General features: G+C 42.5%; 1 protein-coding gene across 1 annotated transcript in view; it reads right to left on the bottom strand.

The window, feature by feature from the left end:
• Positions 1 to 17,633, bottom strand: part of adamtsl4 (ADAMTS-like 4) — a 33,548-nt gene extending 15,915 nt beyond the window's left edge. The window contains exons 1-4 of the mRNA XM_054621860.1: positions 17,296 to 17,633; positions 15,646 to 15,709; positions 11,314 to 11,888; positions 9,709 to 10,408 (exon numbers count right to left, since the gene is read on the bottom strand). Coding sequence (XP_054477835.1) covers positions 9,709 to 10,408; positions 11,314 to 11,888; positions 15,646 to 15,709; positions 17,296 to 17,318 — 1,362 coding nt within the window. The 5' untranslated portion in view covers positions 17,319 to 17,633. The remainder of the gene's footprint in view (positions 1 to 9,708; positions 10,409 to 11,313; positions 11,889 to 15,645; positions 15,710 to 17,295) is intronic.
• Between the last annotated feature and the right edge of the window lie 1,606 nt (positions 17,634 to 19,239).

The raw sequence follows: 19,239 nt of genomic DNA, 5'->3' as shown, positions 1-19,239 counted from the left end.
CACACACACACACACACACACACACACACACACACACACACACACACACACACACACACTAGTACAATATTTCCTACTTCCATGTAATGCTACTTTAAACTTCCATTCTACTACACTTCAGAAGGAGATATGGTTATACTGTGTAAATATTCATGTTACCTAGATGACGAATCCTAATGACTTTTGTGATTCCCTGACTTTTCGTCTAGAAGCACCATCAGATCAATAAACCATAACACCTAGTTCACCTACTACTTTGTGTTTAGTGCTAATTAGCAAATGTAAGCCTGCTAACAGGCTAAAAGAAAGTGAACATGGCAAACAGTAAAACTGCTATACTCCAGCATGTTAGCATTGTCATTGTGAGCATGGTAATGTTAGCTGTTAGCTGAAAGCACCACTGTGCCTCAGTACATTAGCCTAACAGAATGGAAAAACCGAAGTCAAATTCATTGTATGTGCACGCAAATAAAGCTGATTCTGATTCTGATTCTAATGTAGCTGTAGACTGAGTTTTGAGATTAATGAATTGACGCATCAGTATTTTTAATCTAATAATGTAATACAAAGTATGAAGATACTGGTAGCAGCCGCTCGGCTTAGCTTAGCATCAAGACTGGAAATTGGGGGAAAGCTTGCCTGACTCTGTCCGAAGATGACAAAATCTGCCTAACTTTACCATTAAAGGTTATTAACCTTAGAGATGCTGGCTGGCCGACTTTGTCACCTTTGGGCCAAGACAGGCTAGCTCATCTTCCTGCTTCTACTCTTTGTGCTAAGCTAACCAGCTGCTAGCGGTACTTTCATATTCATCAGACAGATTGCAGAATGAGCATATTTCCCAAAGTGTCAAACTATTCCTTTAAGTACATTATGCTGATTATACCTCTGTACTTTTAGTTAACTTTAATATTTTGAATGCAGGAAAATTACTTATAATGGAGTATTAATACATACTCTACGTGAGTAAAAAAATAGCATACTTCTTCCACCGCTGCACAAATGCGCACATGCAAACCCACACACACACACACACACACACACACACTCATCATCAGGTATCATTACTTTGGGGAGCCACAACTACCCTGATGGAAAAAGAAAGAGTTTACAACTCTCTGATATACAGCTGGCTCAAATATACACATACACACACACTCTTTCAATCTGCACAAAGAACTCTCAGATTTCCTTGCAACTCTAATCTCTGTCAGCTCCACAATCATCTCGTATTTCACTCCTCTCTTTCTTCGATTCGTTCCTCTTGTCTTTTGTTTTTTTTGTGGATCTGTCTCCACGTTCACAGCTGTCACACACAGCTGGATAGTCCCTATTCACTCATCTAGGGAGGCAAGAGCAAGGGAGTAGTCAATTTACACACACACACACACACACACACACACACACACACACACACACACACACACACACACACACACACACACACACACACACACAGACACACATACGAATGCACGAACACAGACTGACAGTTCCCATGTGAATCAGCCTCTGCGACAAAGTGTAACGAAAAGACTAATTGATAAACCGCCAAAGTATGCACTCATTGACACTGATGAAACTCACCCTTTCACTGTGTTGTGTGTGTGTGAAGGAATGCATGTCATTGTCATGTCACAAGGCACTCATAAGGATCATCTGTTGTTTCTCTTTTAGTGGAGTGTGAAACCAGCTCATGAAACTTTATGTGCTACACTCCACCACAGTTTCACACTGCTGAAACAGACTTATTTTTTGCGTTATTTACAGGCGATATGTTGTAGTCTGGTTTCAGCATCTTATACGAGACTGTGGGTTTGAGCTACATCAGCTGAATGCATTCGTAAGAAGGCGCCAATTGAGGGTCAGTGTATGTATGTGACCTGATGTTTTCAAGTAACCGTGTAAATCTGCCTGGATGTCTGTGTAAAACGTGGTTTGTAATGGTTGTAAATATTTCTGCAGGACATAAACATGGTGGGCCCCGCTTCAAACTTGAGAGTTTCTGTGTATCTGTGCCTGTGTGTGTTCTTGTAAGACCATCAACGATGAGTGGTCAACACCACACACACACACACACACACACACACACACACACACACACACACACACACACACACACACACACACACACACACACACACACACACACACACACAAGGACAGTGTGTGTGCAGCTATGGGATGCTACAGTACAGTGAAAAGAAAGAAAGAGCTTCCATAAAAGACGACAAGAGGAATGTTAAGATGAAAAGAGAGAATGCAAGTAAAAGTCGAGTGTGTGCATTCATGCATTGGCGATTGTATGAATCCTATGCGGCGAAAAAGATTCTCCTCCCAAAAGAGGGTTTAGGGTGTGTAAAAACATCAGGGGGCTAATGGAGTGAATGGAGGACGGAGGGCAGGGAGGTAAAGTGAGAGTAAAAACTGGCGTTTCACGGTTCTGGAGGAGAATGAGTGTTATTGTAAGGGCTGGTATACTTTGGTGTTCCCTCATATACTATGAGTGCAGGGCTAGGGGGACCCCCCATAACTGTGAACAGAAGGAGTGATGACAGGGAGCATTGGGGGGGAGTGGCAGTTATTGAATTGGCCAAGGAGGGAAGATAAAAGAGAGTAAAATACTTAAAGATGGGTGTGATAGAAAGAGAGAAATGTGGTGTGTGGTGGGGGGAAGGCAGCGCGGATGAGTCTGGGCCTGTGGATGAAATCAAAACACCACAAAAACACTCCAAACAGAGTCAATATTACTCAATCGTGTAGCAATATTATTTTTAAATGTTTTTACGTTTTTTTACTTGCCCAATGTCAGTTTATAAGGCTGTTTATCAACTAGAATCCTTGATAACACTGAGAATTTCAAATATCTCTTTGGACTCTTTAGGTCTTTGAATGAAATCTGTCATATTATTTTATTAACCACTAAGGACACCAAAGCTGTCATTATTTTAGACTTTTCATCGTCTAGATATGAAACCACAATAGTCTTACTGGCAGAAATGTAGTCAAAGCATGGAATATGAAAAAAACTGATTGTCCTGAGAAAACATTTAATATTTGAAAACTTCCCGGCTTTTTATTTAAAATTTTAAAAAATATGTTTTTCTGTAGAATGAAGTGATTAAAAAAGTGAAAAAACTCAGGTATTGTACCTTATTACCAAGGAATGTGAAGCAATACTCTGCCCTATTTAAAGAGTGAATATTTAAATAGAAATTACTTAGTTAACAAAAAATACATTTCTTTTGGTCCCTTTAGTTCAGTTTTTTCACTCTTCTTTGTGCATGATTTTTGTAGATCATTTACACTTAACATGGTAATCAATCAGGTATGATAACATAATTCTCACTAAAGTAATGACTGAGCTCTATGACTACATTACTACGATGAAGTCCGACAGTTTAAGAAACACGAGTGGTCGGACAATCAGACAGGATGTAAACAAGCCAACGGTTAAACCAGATTAAACTAAACCACTTTAGAGGTAAAACCCAAAGCGAGCGAAAAAAAAATGTTGGTAATAATCCTTCAATGCACAGGAAGACCAGAGTCCTATCAAGATGTCCGTCTTCTCATCAAACTGTGATGGATGTTTAAAATGGACAGCCGGAAAAAATGTACCTTCTCTTTGTCTTTCAAATAAATTAAGATAATCTAAGGTTTGTTTTCTTACTGCCTGTGTTTCTTGCTCCGTTGGATTTGTTAGTGATTTCTCCCGTAGTTCCCAATAAGAATGATGGCTAAACTAGTAAACTAAGACTGAAGTTATATAACACCAGGATTATAACTCCTTGTTTAAATACAATCAAAGTACATGAAACCTAAAGCCACCAAGAGGCTTCTTCATTGATATGATAACATAAAAGAAGTAGTGAAAGATATAATAACTGGCTGCTACTGATTGACACGGTGAGAGTGAACGATGGACAGCAGCAGAGAGCAGGTGAAAGAAAAGTGTACACAGCTGACAGTCAGTGTTTTTGTACAGGAGATGTGAAAGTTACAGATGTGTTTTACTACCAGGGAGGGGGCAGGAGAGAAAAGGTCTGTGGGCAATATATTGGAGCATGTGGAGGAGGAGGGGGTTTACTGCCTGAGGGCTAAAAGCTTTGTTCTGTGCACACACACACACACACACACACACACACACACACGCACACACACGCACACACACGCACACACACACACACACACACACACACACAAATGCCACACACATATAAACACACACCAGCCATTCCTGGTCACACATAACACTCCTGCGTGAAACACAAACACCGGCCCAGGCAAGACTAATGAGTTTTGGGGAGGAACAGATTACAAGGAAAGCGGGAACCTTTCACCACATGTGTGTTTCCGCAGGGAAAGCCCAGGTGAGACATCGGCATTCTCCATGCAGGTCTCTGCCTGCACGGCCGGCCTTATCCCAGCAATACAACATACAGGTTAAGGCTGGCCGGTCATTCCTCGAGCATTACTGCGACATAAAACAGACAAAACAACTGACCGTTGGCCCCTGCAGCCATATATCACACACACACCTCACGCCAGGACTAATCACTGTATGCATGCACACAAATCCATGACATATGTTAAGATATGTGCGTATGTGTTTGTCCTCAGCGATTAACATTCTCTGGCTAATCTTGTGACCGAGGCCGTGTTGCGGTGCTTTGCAGGGCACCACCCAGCTCTCGGCCTTGAACCCTGAGGAGAAGTCAGGAGTCCTCCAGAGGAAACGCTGCTCATCTATCAACGACTGAAGGAGGCCCCGTGTCGCGCAAGACCAGCGGCAAGAAATAATGCTGTTATTCTCAGGAGAAATTTGAGTTTGAGCGTCAAAACAGTTCTAGAAAGAAAAGAAAAGGAAAAAGAGAAGAAAACACTTCACAAGACCAATAAATGAAAACCAGAACTTTGCTCGAAGGCAATGAAAGTGACAAACCCACATCTTATTGCTACAAACCAGTATAATGATAACTCTTAATTTAAAGCATATTTTCATAATAACACATGGGTGTGAGTGAGAGAGGTAGGAAGTGTGGACAGTTATGCTCTTCTTTCCAAGGGCTCATTTCTATTAACGGTCCAAAAGTCTGCACTGAACTATGCAAAGGAGCTTTTGCTGTAGACAGAAATGCTGCTTCCTCTGTCGGGAAACGTCTGCAATTGGATCCAAAGTTGTCTAAAAAGTTGGACTCACTCTGTAAATTCAAATTATTGCTGCAGAAACAATGTGCTCTGTCCTCTGGCTGCCGATGTTGTGGTTTTTTGTATGATTGTATTTAAAATTTCTTGATTTTGTGGCATATGTTGTGTTATTAGTCGAACATTCTTTACCTGTAACTCAGTGTCATTGCTGACTGTCATGGTCAGGACACAAATAAGGAAGATATGTTGAATCTAAATAAGTATTTTATGGAAATACACCTATTCGCTCTCTTGCTGTGAGTTATATTAAGGTATAGATACGAAGAAAACGTATTTTCCAAAATGTCGACCTATTCCTTTAAAAAAGGGGAAAATATTAAGCAACAGATGGTGGTTTGAAGTGAGTGAGAGGAAAGCCAGAAAGCACTGAAAAGGAACATGAAAGTGGGAAAACTCAGCACACAGGAGCTGATTTAATAAGACTTTAACAAGCAGAGGTACCTGTTTTTTGTAGAGAAGCAGGTTCTTCTGCTTGTTAAAATACTAAAGCAAAGCAAGAACAGATCTTCTAAATTAATCAATGTGGTTGAGTGTTTGCGTGTCTGCTTGAGTCCCACAAACAAAACCATCTGGGCCGGTTTGTCAACAACAGTAAGGATGGCAGGATCTGCACACAGTTATCAGAGTTGACGAGCGTGGCTCTGCGCTAAAAGTCGTAATAATATATTTCCTGTGTAACAACGCCTGTGTAATGACAGACTGTAATTAGATCATCTGACTCTTGCAGCAGCTTGAAGCCACGTTAGCGTGTAGTGTAGAGTAGTCACAACACAAACTCCTCAGGTTTCGGTTACAGTAGTGCGATCAATGACATTGTTGTGTGGGTTTAAATTATTGCATGTTTTTTTTAGGTATTATGTCTACTTTAGAGTGCATATTTGGTGTCAGAAGCGGTGAAGAATGAAGTCAGAGGTTCATCATATAATATGGGAATTTTATATCCTATTAATATTTGTTTAAATCCATCTAGAAAATAACGAGCCTGAAGATAAATTAAAGCGGTACATTGAATTTTAGGTAAGTTGTTTTCATTCATTTAAACTGTACCATTAACCACTGGGTAGCTTACAGTTCATGGTTTGTGTGACGTTAGCACACGTTCGTTGGTTGCCTAGCAACAAAAAACAACAACAAAAGACGTGGCAAACTGCAATAAAACGCTCGGTCTGATCAGGGCAAGTAGACTGAATGTAGCCTGTAAGGAAAAGCCAAAGGCCATTTGAAATGACACCCTTGTGTTTGCTGCTATCAATCTTATTGAGCCGCGTGCTGAACTATCTGCATCTCAAATCTCGCCTCACTTGCTGCTGCAGAGGAACGCATTGTTAGTGATTCTTGGCAAATATTTACTCTGAAGAGGAGGACAGAGAGAGGAGCTAAGGCGAGCGGGGAATGCTTAAAGAATCCTCAAAATCAAAGAATTGAGAAAAAGAAAGGAAGGGAAGAGGAGTGTGTCTCTCTGTGAAAAGTCTGCTTCAAGCTGGTGTCTCTCTCTCTTTTTTTGTTTTTTTCAGCCAGCTTCTTCTCAAATTCCACCTTTTCCTCCCCTCTCCGACAGAATAACTTCTCCTCTTGTTACACTCTGCGCTCGTTCACACAAACACACACACTTTTCCATGAATCCCTCTGTTCCTCTGTCATAAAAACTTCCTCTTTTTTCTTCCTGCAGAAGTTTTTTTCTCTCCATCCTCTCCATACCACTCTATTTGTTGCTCCCTCCGTCCACTCCACTGACTTCGTCCTTCCACACACACCATAACACTCATCCTCACCAGCCTTCATCTCCATTTCTTCTTTGCCTCAATCTCTCCTCACCTATTCTCTCCCCTCGGCCTTTAGCTCGCCCTCCCACTACTGTGTGTAGATTTTCTAAAAACAGTACTCTCTTTCACTACTACTTAACTGCGTCACTTCCTTCACTCTAACACTTACACACACATCACACACGCACACACACACACACTCTTCCCCTTTTGCCCTTCTCATTTCCTCTGTCCCTCTCTCGGTTCCCCTCTTGCTTCTACGCAACAGTACAAACACACACATGCACACAGCCAATCACACTTGTGGTGGGCCTCAGGCACGATGTGTTATGACAAACACACCTAATAGATAATAGGATGTGTCACACTCGGTCTGGCTCACTCCCTCAATCACTCACAAACACACACACATATATACAGTACATACAAGCCTGGGCAAAGTCCTGCATTCATCAGAACCTAAACCTATCTTTAAACTATGAAAGGACATATAAAAATGTGGACCCTGCAGGAGCAAACAAGGCCAAAGCGGAGGCTGATGTTGGGTAAGTATGTAACCCAATGAGTCAGGCTGAGCCGTCACAGGACTGCTATTAGAACTGCTGGCACACACAGGGCGAGTATTCTGTCAGGCCAGCTCCTAAATCTGTTTTAACACAGGGACTATCACATAAAGCCGGGTAGAGGCGGAAAAGAAGAAAGAGAGAGAGATGAAAGAGGGCAAGAGAGCCAGCCAAATTATCTAAAGCGAGAAAAGTCAAGAGCCCACGAGTGCCAACCCGGCCCCAAATTCAAGTGTCTACTTCCACTCCATGAGAGCCAGTTGTGGAAATAACCTGTGAGAATGAAAATGCATAAGTGTGAAGGTGGCTGTGTCTGTCTGTGTGTATGGTATTTAACTTTAATCTTATCATCTCTACCAACGCTCTCACTTAAGACAGACCTGCTACAAGTAGTCTGCTGAAATAAATAACCGGGTCCAATGTCACTCTGAGTATTTTTGTCCCCATGATCAAATTTTAAAAGGGACTATGGATCAGTTTCCTTCTGTTTATTTCATTAGTCCGTCCCTCCATCCATGTGCGATATCTCACATGTTGACCGATTTACATGAAACTCAATGAATGATACCTTCTCACTGCTGCATTTACAAATAGCCCTCTGTAAAGCCCAAGAGAGATGTCACGTCATATTGTTTTTTTTCCTTTTTATCTATTAGTATTGAATAAATTATTATGAAAGATGTTAACATTATAAATGCAGCTGTAAAGGAATACAATTAAATATACAGCTAAAATTAGAAAAATTATGATTTTAGCCTGATCACAAGGGACTTCAGTTGAGAATTGGCCATTTAGCCAACACTGGCTGAAATGTCAATTCATTTATTTTGCCAATATTAATAAAGAAAAATCAAATCAAACAATAAGTTTAGACCTTTGTCTACAGTTTTGGATACTTGGCGCTACAAACACATTTCAAAAGGCAACCAAATACTCCAATCCTACATCAGTTATAATGCGTAACATACACATGTAAGCTATTTTGTGCCTCACTATTACAAGGTATTGTTTACACTTATTGAACAAAGGAAGGCTGTGTTTTTGTGCAGGAATTTTTTTTATAATTTAAGCATGAAATCTGTGACTTTCACCTTGTTATCGTTTTTCTACAGGAACAAGAGTTGATTGATTGATGATTTAAAAATGGCAAAGATGGTGGGAGGTAGTGTGAAAGTCTGCTGTTAATTTGAAGTAGCCATTTTTAAAAAGGTTGAAAATGTGCACTTTGGCCAATGGTAAAACGTGTGAAATGTGTCAATGCCCGGACAGGTGCCTCCTGAAATGTCTATTGCCTGGTGGTTATGGGTTAAAACAATCCACTATACTAATAGATACAGAATATTACCAATATATAAATTAGAAACCGTGTGGATACAATCTTCAGGGTAAAACCCTGGATCAGTACAAACTCCTGGTCCACAATATTCACTCTCAATCTCACATTTAATTGAGTGAAATCAAGCGTGGCATTCCTGTCTCCGTGAAACCTGAGTTACTGCGAGGTCGATCTTAGTTTCTCACCTGTGTGTCGAAGGTGAATTTGCCCATCTGTCACGACCGGCCTGTCTGTGCCTCGGGCAGCTCTTTTTTTTCCTTTGCTACTGATAATGTTCGCACTAACCCGCACTGAGAGGTATGGAGAAGGTTGCAACCCCAATCATCACCAGACAGGCCTTTGAGTTAGACAGGACATTAGGTTGATACATTCTGCCACACGGACACATTTACACACACTAACGCGCAGGTACTGGCAAGTTTTTCCTCTTACACGTATGTGCAATCAGTCACAAACACGTGTATGGCTTCACAACAGAGGTGTGTATTCTGGTTGCTACCCAGAATACACACAGGCCTCGGAGCTGCAGAGTTATTTGCAGTCAGTTTCCATTCGATTACTCAAAGACAACCGGCTAGTGCTGGAGCTGGGGAATGATCTACCTATCAAATACACTCTGCTGACCTTCAACTTTACGCCTGCCTAACTGCTCCCTTGAACACATGGCATGAATATAAATCAAGCATGACTGCAGTCTGAATAAAGCAGAGGTGAGCAGGGGACAAACACGCTAGTAAGCAAGTACGAAAGTGAACTACTGATATTATTAAAAGGGTGTAAAGCCAGTGGAATGAGTGGGAGGATTACTTTTTCCTCGTATGGGTGAAGATATTACCTGCGAGAAGCACCTGCGGTACTCCTTCTCAGGCCCAGAGCATTTGAAGACCTGAGGAGCAGCACTTCCTCCATCTCTGCTGGATTCCACTCCCGGATGCGGGATGTTGGGGTGCTGCAGCGGGTAGATGTCGCCGGTGGGTGGGACGTGGGGGCTAAAGCCTGGCTGGGGCTCCCTGTCTCTGTGCAGGGGGCTGGAGTGGTGGAGAGGAGGGGAAAAAGGTGAGGCGACGGCAGGGGAGTTGGGACGGGAGAGAGGAGGGACGGGAGGAGGCGGCGCATTGACGGAGTGCCAGTCAAACCTGTGGCGGTTGGGTAGGAGAGGTGGCGATATGGAGCGTGAGAAGAGTTGAAAGGGTGGGGTGCGCTCTCTTGGCCTCCCGTGCTCTGTGTTGATTTGTGGGGGGCGGTTAACATGGCGGTGTGAGTGGCCAGTTGTGGTGGTCGTCGTGGGAACCTCCTCAGCAGCAGGCACCTCCTCCTCATCATGCCTCCCTGGCTTCCTGTCCTCTCCATCACTCCCCGTCTCCCCGTCCTCTCTCCTGTTGTTCTCTGCATCGCGTCCACCAGATGCAGGTGCAGGTGTTGTTGCAGCATCAGTGCCGTTAGCGGTGTGGCGAGCCTGCCGGTTGGGACGGTGCAGAGGCAGAGAGAACGGGACCCTGCCGTACCCAAACTGACCTGGACGGATGGCCGAAGACCTGCAAGTCAAAAAGAAAGATGCAAGAAGAAGCATGACGTTTTTAGAGAGGACATTTACAGATGGATAGAAAGATCCAGAGGCATATGACAGAGTTAAAGAAAACAGGAAGACGAGAACCGTATCAGCTAACATGATACGGTTCATGTCAGCTGTCCAACATAATCATAACCGACATTGAGCCAGCAGGAAGTGGTGAGCGGGCAGAGTAAAGCAGTGCCTGTTGGTATGACAAAAGCCAGAGGTAATGATCTAATAACACAGCAGTTACCAGTTATGGGCAAAAGTCCAACTCCCAACACTCGAAACTTCATAACAAACCCTCTTTAATGCCTAAACAATGTCAGCACTTTAACTAACGGCACCTGAATGACTCATGAGCATGTGCATCGAATGGTACTCTGAGGAATCTTATTTTGCTGACGTCTTTGTTGATAAGTCATCGCTGTTTCTGTGTTACAGTTCCCAGAGATCACATAGGCTAATTCCATGGTCATTCCATAATCTGCACTTTTTTGCCAGTGAGGCAAAACTCACTTCCTGTGTGCTAGAGTTGTTTCCATGGAGAAGACCAGCACACAGAACAAGCAAAAGCTTCCGTTAACTGGAAATTCTTAGAATCAGTGTTTCTGTTTCGGCCACTGACCTTTAGCTTTTAATAAATGCTGAGACCTTTTGTTTTTCGAGAGAGACTGATACTGGAATTTTTGTTGCTGATATCAGCATCACAAACATGTGATTATGACGCATTGGCCCATTAATTAAATGCATCAAGAATTGATGCACTTAATTTTGGTTATTGACCAAAAATGTATACAGATTGGAGATTTTACAGATGAAGAATGTACTAATATCTGTGAGAAGCTCGGCTCTACCTGACTAGTTCGCTTGTCCAGTCTCACTCACCTCCTCACAGGCAAACCCTCCCGATTTGGTGTGATTGACCTTCTGCTCCCGCCTCCTGCAGCCCTCGATGCTCCTGGATTGGTTGGCCTCCTGATGTTTCGCGCTGGCTGGTTGTAGCCCTGAGAAGGAGTGTGGTAGGGCGAGCGGTACACAGACCCATGGTCTTGATTGGTTGGGGAGAATTCTGGCTGGTAAAAAGAAGGGTTTGGATTGGCCTGTCCCGGTACCGGAGCTCCTCCTCCCCCGGGGTTGGTATTCCGATACAGAGACACTCCTTGGTTGTGATCGGTGGAGATTGACGAGGAGGACTGATAAGGCTGGTGTTGGCCGGGGTAACGAGGAGGGTAGAAGGGGCGCCCAGGTGCCATGACAGGATGTCCGATGCCCCCGGGCAAATAACCTGCCCAGTTAGGTGGAGAGCGGGAGATGGGAGGTGGGGGAGGTAAACACTTCCTGCTCCTCTGTGACACGCCTACGTTGCAGGTCTGAGAGCAGTCAGACCACTCCTCCCACTCCGACCACACCCCCTCCACAGGCTCCGCCTCAAACACCTGTCTGGACCGTCTGCCTGCCACCTGGCAAACACACATACACACACACAAAGATATTCAGATATTTGATTAAAAACTGAAATAAAAAGTAGAAAAGTCTCTTATACGAGAAGATGGAAATATATTTTTATTTAACTAATTACTAAATAGTTGCTGATTATTTTTTCTGTTGCTTGACTAATCAACTTATCGTTTCAGCTAATCTATCTTTTATTTTCAGTAATCGTTTTATCTACTGATTTTCTTATTGATTATTCAGGTTCATTGGTCTATAGCATGTCAGCAAAAAGTTCACAAGATAAAATATTCCAAGAGCTCAGAGTGGCGTCTTGACTATTTTTTCTTTTGTCCAACCAACAGACCAAAATCCACAACATCAACATCAGTTTACAAGCATATAAAACTAAGAAAAACTGAAAATATTTACATTCAAGAAACTGGAACCAGTGAATATTTGCCATTTTTGGGTTAAGAAATTATTAAACAATAGTTGCCAATTTATTTTCTTTCATTTATCTAATAGTAGATTAATAATTTCAGCTATTATAGAATATTTTTGTGGTAATTACTTTGAATCCGCCTGTGCTACAAGTTTCCTCATCACTCTCTGTCACAGCCAACTACGATACACTGATTTTACACTGAACAAAAGCTCAACTGTTGGTCAGGTAACCGATTCGTCATCACCACATTTCAGCATTCAGCCGAACAAAAATTTGTGAGATACCACTAAAAGAGACCACTAAAACAGTTGTTAGTGTCTGGTTTAATCCAGCAGCTATATCTCTATTCACTACTAAGAGAAAATGTTGAAAAAGTAATTTAGTTTGAGTTGCATTTTGTGAAAATCTGATTTAAAAGTCAGTATGTTTTGTACCGTTTTAAATGTTAGGCCTGAATGAAAACATTTTTGGGCAATAAATTAATAATAATATAAAAAGTTTGGCTGGTTAAAAAGTACTTTAATTGAATTGAATGTGCCCTGACTGACCTTACTGACTGTCACATTAACCCTTCTGTAAAAAGTTAAAACTGCAAGCCTTGGCAATATTTTAAAGAAGTTCCTCACTAAGCAAAAACGTTGCCAGTGCAAAATCAAAGATCTCTGGAGGGACTTATTTCTTCACAGTAACTGAGTAAGCTGGTGGGCTGCAGTCTCACGAGTTTCCTTCCTCTGAGGCCAAAATATAAATCCTCAACTTTTCATGTTCACTCAGACCTAGAGGAGACTCGGTCACCTGCCAGCAGATTATGAGCAGATGGATAAATTCATTGGAGTTGTTGTCATTTGAATGCTCTGCAGAAACGACAAGATTGGGGCTGATCTGGCTGTGTGTGTGTGTGTGTGTGTGTGTGTGTGTGTGTGTGTGTGTGTGTGTGTGTGTGTGTGTGTGTGTGTGTGTGTGTGTGTGTGTGTGTGTGTGTGTGTTTGTGTCTGAGAGTGCATATGTTGGTGCCAGGTCAGACTTTGATGTCTTCTTCTGTGGCTACAAATAAATGTTTCTCATATCATTTCATAACTGAAGCATTGGCCTGGTTGGCAGAGCGGCAAACATGAGAGCTGAACAAAAGTTTCCATTCAGAAAGAACCAAAACATAAATCTGCACTCCACTTCTCCCCCCCCCCCTCTCTCTCTCTTTGAGTGTGTACATTTGTGTGTACATGGGCAGAAATATGCAGGTAAACATACTGTACAAACTGTTTGAGGGTTTGTGGAGAGAGAGGACAGGTGTAAGAGACATGATTGTGTGTTTGTGCTTCTATGCATGTGTTCTCCAGTTCTGTTTGATCCAGATTGAAACTGTTCCTTGTCAGTGTCTGAGGTGAAATGGCAGGAGGGTGGGAGAAAAGTAAAGAGAAAGGGGTAAGAGAGATGAGGGGGTGGCTGAGGCAGACAGGCCTAATGAATGTGAGTGTGTGTGTGTGTGTGTGTGTGTGTGTGTGTGTGTGTGTGTGTGTGTGTGTGTGTGTGTGTGTGTGTGTGTGTGTGTGTGTGTGGGTGGTGTGTGTGTGTTTCTAGTTGTAATGAGTGACATCAAACACACAGCTGCCACATAACTGGGACCATTAATGAGCTCCGCGCAGTGACCCTGCAGCAGCCATTGCTGACCTGGAGCTACTGGTTAAACTCCTGCGACACTGCGCTGCCAGGCCCGATCCAGACCGGAGTGAAGCTGTGAATTCTGCCTCCCGTTATTACATGTTTTAAACAAATGATCGTACTACTGTGGGCCCCCTGCAGCCGTGGCACCCTTTAAAGGATAGGTTGACGTGTTTAAAATTGTGTCTTAAAACAATACTGACATGTGTACATTTAACCAAATGTTGTAATTATCCTCCTCTACATACCGGCAGCGAAGAGATCCAGTCCTTGAACAGTTTCCAGCAGAAGAGATGGGGGACAATTCTTAATCTTTTTTTTTTGTACTAAGAATAGATTTTTCAGCTAAACTGAAGGATTAAGTGCTCATTTATAGGTTGAGGAACTTTATCCTCTTAAACCTTCAGCAACAGATTACTTCCATTCGGGAGCACAACATTTTAAGTTTTTTTTGTGAACTTGTTAGCAAACAATTGCTTCTTCCAACAGTTACGGTGGAACTTTATCACGTTATCATTAATTTGGAGTTGTATTTCTGGCCACCTGATGAATGTGAGTCCAACATACACTCTCTTTAAGCTCTGTTTTTGGTCTCCTCCTGCTCCCAAGGGAAATATCTGGATCTTTAGCTGCTAACGTTGGACTATATGGCTCAGCTAGTCGCTAAATGTGTCTGATGCTTGGTCCTGAGCAGGTAGTGTAACATCTGCCAGCTGAGGCCGTAATAACTATGAGAGTGCTGAGAGTGAACCAAAACAGTAACATTTCAGACGCACAAATTAGCTAAACAATGAGCTGAAACTCAATAGCCAAAGGGGAGTTTCAGGTGATAATTCTCTTCAGCTTTTTCCTTCTGAGCAACTTCTCTCACAATGTTTTCACATTTTCATTTGATACATTGTTATTATAAAAATAGCTATGATAGCAGCTTTAAGCTAAAAGCATTTTTAAAATACCAAAATACATTATCCAAAGAATGTATTAACACAGCTGCTGCTTTTGTTAACAGTAGATCTTGAAAAGCTGTTATCTATAACAAAATTGTCCCAAAGTTCGGTGGAAGCTGATTTGAGGCTTCAACAGTCTTTTTAGTACAAAATTCCCTCTGTGTTTTATTAGACGGTGTAACCTTGCTTATCTGCAGTGGAGCGATGCTAACACAAAGAGAATTTGATACTAAAAAAGACTGGAAGGTACCCTCTTAATTTGACTGACTGACTGGTGAAGCCTCACTTTAGCTTCCTCTGAAATTTGGCTGTGTATTTTTGCAAAGTATGAAGACTGTGGATTTTGTCTCCCATCTCCTCCATTGGTGTTAGAGAGGGAGCACCTTTGTAGCCAAATAGTTACAACGCATGACACATAACAGTCTCCAGCCAGGGACCCTGGTTGCATCTCATAGATCTACCGCTCTCCCTCGTTTCCAGTCTGCCTATCACTGTCCAATAAAGGGGAAAATGACACAAACCAAAAAAATAACAAAAGAAAAAGAATGGGATCTCTTTGCAGCCAGTATGAACATTTGCAGTGTCCGATTACTCTTTCAGAGAGCATATTGGCCAGTCAGGACTGTTGTAGGACATGAAACAATGTGAATCTATCCTTAAATTGTCATTTTTCCCCCCTTTATCGTGATGCTGCTGTCTGTGGATCTCATTCATAATGAGCTTATAACTCACCTTCCTCTTGGCTGCCTTGGTCACGGAGGTCGTGACCACCACAAATCCCCACAGCACATAGAGCCTGGAGGGATGAAGAGCAGAGGGTGAAAAACGAGGCAGATATACAATATTTTAAACATCAGTTGTTCCATAGCTATTCCATGACCTAAAAGTTGAATTTATGTGTAATGTGCAAACTGACAGAGACTCATTGTTCTCTGTTCAATGGTCATCAGCTTTCTTAACATTTTCCCCCAAATGAAAATTGAGTTTAGAAACTGTGTTGAACATGTTGAGTGAACTCCCTATCATATGTTCCAGTGACCTAACTCTGCAACCAATTATGCCACTTTCTTTCTCACTCAATGTGGCGTGAGGTTTCCAGCCCGGGTGAACACAAGTTTCTTTTTCACTTCAGGGTTCGCGGGAAAACATCTCAATCAATTTTTGGGAGGCGCTAACAAACTAATTGGTTTAAACAGCAAGTATGTTTCCCCTCCGCATGCCTCTCTCTGGGACTCTACACACCCTGAGGATTTGGCTTTAACACACACACACACACACACACACACACACACACACACACACACACACACACACACACACACACACACACACACACAAAACAACCAGACTTTTTCAGTCACAATATCTTATGTACTATGTACTGTGAGGTAGTTCTCATTTTAGGTCTGGTATCTAAAGGACGTGGTTTATGATGTGGGATGTTGTTGAATGTCCCTTTTTAATTTTAGGTTTAGTGTCCTTAAATTTGACATGAAACTACTTTAAGAAGCATTACTCACTAGAGCAGTTTTTTTTATATACTTTGATATTGAGTCGTCAAAGCCTTACATTTCCCTTTAAAGTGAAACGTTTCAAATAAATGTACTTGTTTTGAAGAAAACCAGTAGTTTCCACAACAATCTCCAGAGAGAAGCTGCAGTGACAAGTGCAAAAGAAACAAGTGGAATAGCATCTCTTCATCTGCCAAGAAAATAGCCTGAACATGATGCTAAACGCTCAGATGGACAACTCGGCGCTCACCACGAAAACCAAACCATCACCACCAACCACCAGTCCGCAAGCCACATGTAGTCAGGGTAATTGGTGCCTTCGTCCCAGTGTGGTGCACCGCCGTGGTCTCTGGAGCTTTCCCCACATCGGACTACATAACTAGACCCAAAAAACACAGACAAAGGTCCCGCACAGCCCGACACAACAGAGGCGCTCAGGCCGAAGTAACGACCCCCTACCCGGGTCCACGTTTCCCTGGCCGCTACAGTGGCACATTGTAGAATAAACTCAGAGCCGCGGGGACAGAGGGAAAGAGAGAGGGAGAGGGAGACAGAGATCTGCGACAGAGGGGAAAACTCACAAAAATCCGCCCTGAGGAGAAAGACTCTAACCTAAACCTAAACCCAGATGTCTTCGGGTAGATTCCTATCATATATCCTGCAGTGCGCAGTGCGCAACAAGAAGGCGTCGTGCGTAAAAGTCCAAACTTCGCCACAAAACATATTTTATTTTTTTTAAAAACAACTCCTCCACGCTCCACATCAACACCATGCCCGCTCAAAGGTGGATGCGACACCCCCTCCATGTGATGTTGTGTACAAGCGGACTGAGAGGGGCAGCAGGTTGCAGCTGTAAAAGTCAAAGTTTTACCTGAATAGTAAACCGAGCCGCATGCTCCTCCAAGAGTCTCCAACAACAGTCCTCACTTCGCGTCTAATAAAAAACTATTGATTATCAGTCCAGACTTAGTGATCGGGTTGTTGTTCTGGTCTGTGAGGTCCTGAAAGAAATGTGGTGAAATCCTGCGAGGGCTTCTTCAGCTCTCTCCCTCTCTCTCTCTCTCTCTCTCTCTCTTTCACTCTCTGTGTCCCCTTCCTCCTGTCACAGTCACTCCCCGTGATTTTGTGAGAGTGGGAAGGGTCCAGGTTTTTTTTTTCTCTCTTTCAGTCCGTTCACTCGACAACTTTTTTTGGGTCCTTATTATAAACTGCTGTGACGCCTGGCAGCCAGGGGGCCTGAGGGAAGAGAGAGAGGGAGAGAGAGGGAGAGAGGGGGGAGACAGGAGACTCAATATGAACAGATTACACAACTCTCCCTGTCTCCCTCTTTCACACGCATAAACCATACACTCCCACCGTCTCTCTCTCTACACACACACACAACACACACACACACACACACACACACACACACACACACACCTCTGTGGGCCCTGACTAAGCTATAATAACTCTCAGAGCTTTCTTAGTTGCACAATCCAACATAAGAATGCTACATTGTACTAGGTCACACTGATCAGTAGCAATGACCTACTCATTGTCAGAAACAGGTCTGAGCTGGCAGCCCCTAACATTGTGCCAACACCAACACTAATTGTTCTATAACAAAGTGGAAAATGAATGTCAAAAGTGGAAAAATATTTTTTTATATTTTGCATAGATGAAATATGGCTGTTGATTCACTGGCAGCATGTAGTTGCTGAGCATGAATGATATAAACATGGTTGTGTTTTCTCAAAACTGTTTAATCACATAAGTGCTCGAAAACAGACATGCTCCGCCATATAAGTACACCCAAGAGACAAGCGACTTCTGAGCAAGAATGATGACTCTGTGTGCGTGTGTGTGTGTGTGTGTGTGTGTGTGTGTGTGTGTGTGAACTCTTCTTGGCTGCAGTCTCAAGCAGATGTGAAAACTGCCTGATGCCAACCTGTTTACACCACATTTATTTTGTTGTAAGCCACCGACCTTCTCAGTCTAAAACATAACAAGTCGACCAAAAACAGCCCACAGGGGACAGTGGGGGGGTGAAGAGTGACACAGAGGTGGGGAGAAAAAAATGAAAATTTCTTCATAGGACAAAGGGCTTTACTCGATTTTGTGTTGTGTGTCTACTAAACAAACGTATGGTGCAATGTTTCGTAATCTTTTAACCAAATTAAAAAAAACATGGTTTTATGTCAAAATCAAATACTTGCACAAAGTTATAAATAAATAAGAACAAAATTCCTCCTCTATTGAGGTTGTATGATTCACATTTACTGTTTTTTTTTTTACTGAAGGTAGGATGGACTAGTTAGTCTGTCATTTGACATTTGTAATATGTTATGATCATTTCAAGCAAGTTACACATTTTGTTGTAAACATGAAGGTCTGAACATCTGATATAAAAATCTTTCTGAATTGGCTTTACTTTTGGACTCTGTTGCATTGTTTAACATGCATGTACTGCATTCTGGATCTGGTTGATATGAATCAGTGGTGGCTGCATGCATACATGCCAAATAATCAAAAACATCATCTTCATCAAGAAAAAAAGCAGATAGAAGAGCGAGCTGACATGATCAGTACGGACAGGAGAGGATGAAGAAAGAGGGAACAGACAGTAATCAGTGCATGAGAGTAAAAGAGTCAGATAAAATATGAATAGATGATGGAAAAAAAGGGAGGGAAGAGTGAAACTAATGTGATACTGAAAATATTGTTTACTACTGAGGAGATCAGAGCCCGACTCATCAACATAACATTTCCCACCCTGCTGCCACCGAGACGAGAGGCGAAATTGTGGAAATGTGAGAGAGGCCGCTGAGTGGAA

Source organism: Anoplopoma fimbria, chromosome 20 (assembly GCF_027596085.1).
Source record: "Anoplopoma fimbria isolate UVic2021 breed Golden Eagle Sablefish chromosome 20, Afim_UVic_2022, whole genome shotgun sequence".
NCBI classification, from domain to species: Eukaryota; Metazoa; Chordata; class Actinopteri; order Perciformes; family Anoplopomatidae; genus Anoplopoma; species Anoplopoma fimbria.
Note: the sequence above shows the minus strand (reverse complement) of the source record. Positions and strands in the feature narration are given on the sequence as shown.